Source organism: Siphateles boraxobius, unplaced genomic scaffold (assembly GCF_051911475.1).
Source record: "Siphateles boraxobius isolate OS27281-9 unplaced genomic scaffold, OSU_SipBor_1 207, whole genome shotgun sequence".
Lineage (NCBI taxonomy): Eukaryota > Metazoa > Chordata > Actinopteri > Cypriniformes > Leuciscidae > Siphateles > Siphateles boraxobius.
The window spans coordinates 2,162,447-2,168,446 of record NW_027508819.1 but is presented as its reverse complement, the minus strand read 5'-3'; the positions used below and the strand labels follow the sequence as shown (position 1 = coordinate 2,168,446).

General features: G+C 41.1%; 1 protein-coding gene across 1 annotated transcript in view; it reads left to right on the top strand.

Moving 5' to 3' along the window:
- Positions 1-239: 239 nt before the first annotated feature.
- The window catches only part of slc43a3b (solute carrier family 43 member 3b), a 32,920-nt gene continuing 27,159 nt past the window's right edge, over positions 240-6,000 (top strand). The window contains exons 1-2 of the mRNA XM_077237730.1: positions 240-716; positions 887-1,016. Coding sequence (XP_077093845.1) covers positions 545-716; positions 887-1,016 — 302 coding nt within the window. The 5' untranslated portion in view covers positions 240-544. The remainder of the gene's footprint in view (positions 717-886; positions 1,017-6,000) is intronic.

Here is a 6,000-nt window from a genome sequence, read left to right as displayed (position 1 = left end):
ATTAATAACTTTTTTTCAACAGCAATGAACCAGCACTGAACTTACTGAAGCTGGACTGCGACATTATTTTCTTCTAGAACAAACTTTGCTGCATTATTTCCCTGTTATCTCTGTTAAACTGCTTTAAAACACTCTTTATTGTAAAAAGCTCTGTATAAATAATGGTGACTTGACATCAGAAATGCTAGATGGAGAAGTCCACATTGAATGCTCACTAACTCCGCTAAGAGGCTCCTCGAAGGAAAGAAGGAGGGATTAGAAATGGGAAGGAAAGATCCCAGAGGACCATATAAAGCTCCAGTGAGAGAGAGAGAGAGAGAGAGAAGTGTGTGTATGGTGAGTTGAAGACTCATTAAACAAAGTGCATTCCCGTCTCTTGTTGTTGCTCAGGAAACATCTCTGTGGTTTCCTGCACTGACTGGTTGTGTGTCTCCGGAAGGGCGCTGTGTATCCTGCAGTTTGAGCTCAAGGACAGTTTGAGCTCAGTGACTGGAAGCGTGTCTCCGGAAGGGCGCTGTGTATCCTGCAGTTTGAGCTCAGGGAGATGTTGGGCAGTGGGCTTCGCTCCTGGCTCACGCTGGGCTCAGGGTTACTGGAGTGCCTGGGCTTCGCAGGGGCCGTGTTCGGATGGGCCACGCTGGTGTTCGTGCTCAAGAGCGAAGGGTACTTCAGCAGTCTGTGTGTGAACGCCACTCTCAACGGGACCACAGCTGAAGGTCAGTAAACACACACTGATGAATGTGTTGAACACACACACGTGTGTGTGCCTGACTGATGTGTAGTGTGGTTAACACTGGATCTGTGTGTGTTAGATGTGTTGAACACACACACGTGTGTGTGCCTGATTGATGTGTAGTGTGGTTAACACTGGATCTGTGTATGTTAGATTGCAGAAGTCAAGATGAGCAGTTCTCCCTCGTCTTCACCATCTCATCCTTCATGAATAACTTCCTCACGCTCCCGAACGGATTCCTGTTCGACCACTTCGGGACCACTGTCGCCAGGCTCCTGGGAATGTGAGTCTGGTTTACGTGTGTGTGTGTGTGTGAGTGTGTGTGTGTGTGTGTGTGTGTGTGTGTGTGTGTGTGTGTGTGTGTGTGTGTGTGTGTGTGTGTGTGTGTGTGTGTGTGGCGTTCCTGCACAACAAATCACAACAAATACCCGTCCAAACACAGCCAGACGTCTAGGCTAAAACAAGCTGAATTTGGGCTGTCAGTGAAACTTTAATAGAAGGCTAAACCACAGCCTAAGAATAGATAGTCATCAATTAGATAACAAAGAAATGAACTGAGTGAAGAAATGAAACCAAACACCTTGTAATCACTGTTGACTTTGCTTACATGATGGAATATCAAACATATCACAAATTATTTTAGCAAAAACGACATGTAACCAAATCCAAGGTTATTTTGTCTAGAAGTGTGTTACTCACAGCTGGACTATATCGGGTCTGTAGTTAACAGAGAGAGTGAAATGACGGCTATTGCTTGCTGGGGTAATAACGTGGTATTCTGTGAAATATCCTAGCGGTATTTTGTACACACCATGGTACTTTTAATACTATGGAATGCCATCATATCACCATATCATTTTTTTGTAAGGGACACGTTGCTCTATCCTATGGTGACCACCATCAAACCAACCAAATGTGGGACAATTACAGTATAAGTGTGTGTGGGACAATGTGGGACATGTTACCAACACTAAAACATAACCTGAAACTGTTATATAATGTTTATCTAACTTAATAAAAACATTTGTATTCTTCCTTTCAGCTGATAAAAATTCTTTGTTCTTTAATCCCTTCCAGAAAACACGATTAGCCTACATCACAATGTAACGTAACATGTCTTTATTTTACATGACGTTTAAATTCAACATCACTGAGCCCAAAGGCAGAGGCAACATGCAGATCACTATTTCTGAAACAGTTCTGACTATAAGTCATAATCCATATACTATAACTAAAATCCAACAAAATAAATAATGAACAAATAAAATATAAAACAACATGAAATTAGATAATTGACAGTCTTATATATTAATATATTAAACCAAAATCCTTCATATTTTTAGAAAGGATGTGAATTAAAACAACCACAGCAGGCAACAAGTTGATAAATTCTGTTAAATTTAAATTTACCGAATTATCCATTTTTTTTCTGACAGAAACACGGAACGAATCACCGCTCCACATTTTGATTGACAGTCGTCACAACCCACTAGTGACCGTGTTTACTCCTTTCTTTTCAACCATTGGATAGGATTTAAAAAACGGCTGTTAAATCTGTACTTCTGACGAAGTGCTGTTAAATATAGGTGATAAACTACGCCGCAAAAAGAATAAATAAAATGCTTTCTTAAAAAGGCAAAAGAACGTATGCACGTTTTCTTAATATGGTAATTAAAAACCAACAGACTGATGAAAATGCAGGACATTTTCTCAATATGCGACGTGCGGAACAAGGGGTGAAAATGCTGTGCGGTAACGCAAAGCGGGAGGGGTGCTCACCCTACTCTATCCTCTTATTTTCAAGACTTTTTAGTGTTTATATATAAGCACTATTACACAATTGCTATATTTTGATTGTAGTAATGTTTGAAGGATCATAACTGCTTGTTTAGGCCTCATAACCAATTAGGAGAGAAGTGCATAGACAAATCTGTGAGAAAAAGAGGGGTGATAGAGGGATGAAGGGAGGAGAGGAGTGATAGAGGAGAGAGAAGTGATAGAAGAGAGAGGAGTGATAGAGGGATGAAGGGAGGAGAGGAGGGAAAGAGGGATGAAGGGAGGAGAGGAGTGGTAGAGGGATGAAGAGTGATAGAGGGATGAAGGGAGGAGAGGAGAGATAGAGGAGAGAGGAGTGATAGAGGGATGAAGGGAGGAGAGGAGTGATAGAGGAGAGAGGAGTGATAGAGGAGAGAGAAGTGATAGAAGAGAGGAGTGATAGAGGGATGAAGGGAGGAGAGGATAGATAGAGGAGAGAGGAGTGATAGAGGGATGAAGGGAGGAGAGGAGGGAAAGAGGGATGAAGGGAGGAGAGGAGTGGTAGAGGGATGAAGAGTGATAGAGGGATGAAGGGAGGAGAGGAGAGATAGAGGAGAGAGGAGTGATAGAGGGATGAAGGGAGGAGAGGAGTGATAGAGGAGAGAGGAGTGATAGAGGAGAGAGAAGTGATAGAAGAGAGGAGTGATAGAGGGATGAAGGGAGGAGAGGATAGATAGAGGAGAGAGGAGTGATAGAGGGATGAAGGGAGGAGAGGAGTGATAGAGGAGAGAGGAGTGATAGAGGAGAGAGAAGTGATAGAAGAGAGGAGTGATAGAGGGATGAAGGGAGGAGAGGAGTGATACAGGAGAGAGGAGTGATAGAGGGATGAAGGGAGGAGAGGAGTGATAGAGGAGAGAGGAGTGATAGAGGAGAGAGAAGTGATAGAAGAGATGAGTGATAGAGGGATGAAGGGAGGAGAGGAGAGATAGAGGAGAGAGGAGTGATAGAGGGATGAAGGGAGGAGAGGAGAGATAGAGGAGAGAGGAGTGATAGAGGGATGAAGAGTGGAGAGGAGTGATAGAGGGATGAAGAGAGGAGAGGAGTGATAGAGGGATGAAGGGAGGAGAGGAGTGATAGAGGGATGAAGAGTGGAGAGGAGTGATAGAGGGATGAAGAGAGGAGAGGAGTGATAGAAGGATGAAGAGAGGAGAGGAGAGGGATGAAGAGAGGAGAGGAGAGATAGAGGGATGAAGAGAGGAGAGGAGAGATAGAGGGATGAAGAGAGGAGAGGAGTGATAGAAGGATGAAGAGAGGAGAGGAGTGATAGAAGAATGAAGAGATGAGAGGAGAGGGATGAAGAGAGGAGAGGAGAGAGATAGAGGGATGAAGAGAGGAGAGGAGTGATAGAAGGATGAAGAGAGGAGAGGAGAGGGATGAAGAGAGGAGAGGAGAGATAGAGGGATGAAGAGAGGAGAGGAGATATAGAGGGATGAAGAGAGGAGAGGAGAGATAGAGGGATGAAGAGAGGAGAGGAGTGATAGAAGAATGAAGAGATGAGAGGAGAGGGATGAAGAGAGGAGAGGAGAGATAGAGGGATGAAGATAGGAGAGGAGTGATAGAGGGATGAAGGGAGGAGAGGGATATGGCAGGACACTGGGATCTGGTGCATTGAGATGATAGAACTGATGAATGAATGTGGACACAAGCCCAAGCCATTGCGTTAGAAAACAGAATATAAAAACAAAGTGGAATGTAGAAAGATAGCTCAAGCACATTTTGAATCAAAACATAGGTTTATTAGGGTTTTTTGGGGTTTATTTTTAACAGGGACAGTTTTCGGTAAATGCACTAGAGTTAGCCGAGGGCTATTTTTCATCTGTAATCCCTGGACAGAATGCCACAAGTCACCCTAAAACAGAATATATGATTAAATATACACAATAGTTTAAATTACAGTTTCTCTCGATTGCTTAAAGGGGTGTATAATGCCCTTTTCACAAGATGTAAAGTAGTTTTAGCTCAAAATACCACACAGATGTTTGTGTCCCTTTAAATGCAAATGAGCTGATACTCCCGGCTCAGAGGTAGAGCTTCAAGAGCTTTTCTGAATGGTTAGTTATGGACTGATGTTGCTGATGTGGAGTTAACTATCTTCAAGTGATTGATTAGCATAATCTGTCATGATAATCTATGAATCACGTTCCTGGGGGCGAGGTTTATCTACATTTTAGGGTTAGTGATGTCACTAACCCGTGAAGAATCTCATTGTAGTTTCTACCAGCCGTTTGTTGTAGTCCTTAAAAATCCATTTTTTTAAATATTTTTTTATTTGACCTTTATTTAACCAGGAAAATCTCTCTGAGATTAAAAATCTCTTTCACAGGAGAGTCCTGGCCAAGAATGGACAGCAGTTACAGTCACAACTTACAAATTGAAACAGCAAATATACAATTAAAACACTTAAAAACAATTGCAAATCAATGAGTCTTCTTCGAGTGACTGAATAACAGATTTAAAATGTTCCAAAGGCACCAGAGTTTGTAATTTCAATTTTGTTTGGAGTAGATTCCATTCAAATGGAGCTGCGTACATAAAAGCCATTTTTCCCAGTTCAGTTCTCACAAATGGAACAGAGAAAGTAAAACGATTATCAGACCGAAGGGAATATTTCCCAACACTTTTCTTTTGAATTAGGCAACCTAGATACAAAGGCAACAACCCCAGAATAGTTTTATAAATAATTAGATAAAACTGAATTTTCCTTCTAATAGACAAAGATGACCAGGATACTCTATTATACAATATACAATGATGAGTTAAAGGTTTACAATCTGTAATAAATCTTAAAGCGCTGTGATAAACAGCATCCAAAGAAGAAAGAAGTTGAGAGGAAGCAAATTGATACACCACATCACCATAGTGGAGTACGGGCAAGAAAGTAGCAGAAACTAACCTCTTTCTCACATTAAATGAAAAACAGTGCTTGTTTCTAAAATAAAACCCAAGCTTTATTTTAATTTTTTTCTTTAAATTAGTTATGTGAGACCCAAAAGATAATTTATCATCGATAGTGATGCCAAGATATTTATATTCTTTCACTAACTCAATCACATTACCTTGCGATGTCTGGAGAGGAGTAAAATTGTCTACCGCCTTTTTCGAGCTAGAGAATAACATGATTTTAGTTTTATCTACATTCAGGACAAGTTTTAGTGTATGAAGCCGAGACTGAATAACATCAAAAGCCGCTTGAAGTTTAAGCAAGGCTTGCTGTTTCGAAGATGCACCACAATACATAACAGTATCATCTGCGTAAAAGTGAAAATTAACATCTTGTTTGTCATGATCAATACTGTTAATGTAGATAGTGAATAAAAGAGGCCCCAACACGGATCCTTGAGGAACACCTTTAACAATCTCCAATAGTCTTGAATTTTTACCCTCAGCCTGGACACATTGAGTTCTATTACTTAAATAATTTTTAAACCAGAGAATAACATGATTTGATAAGC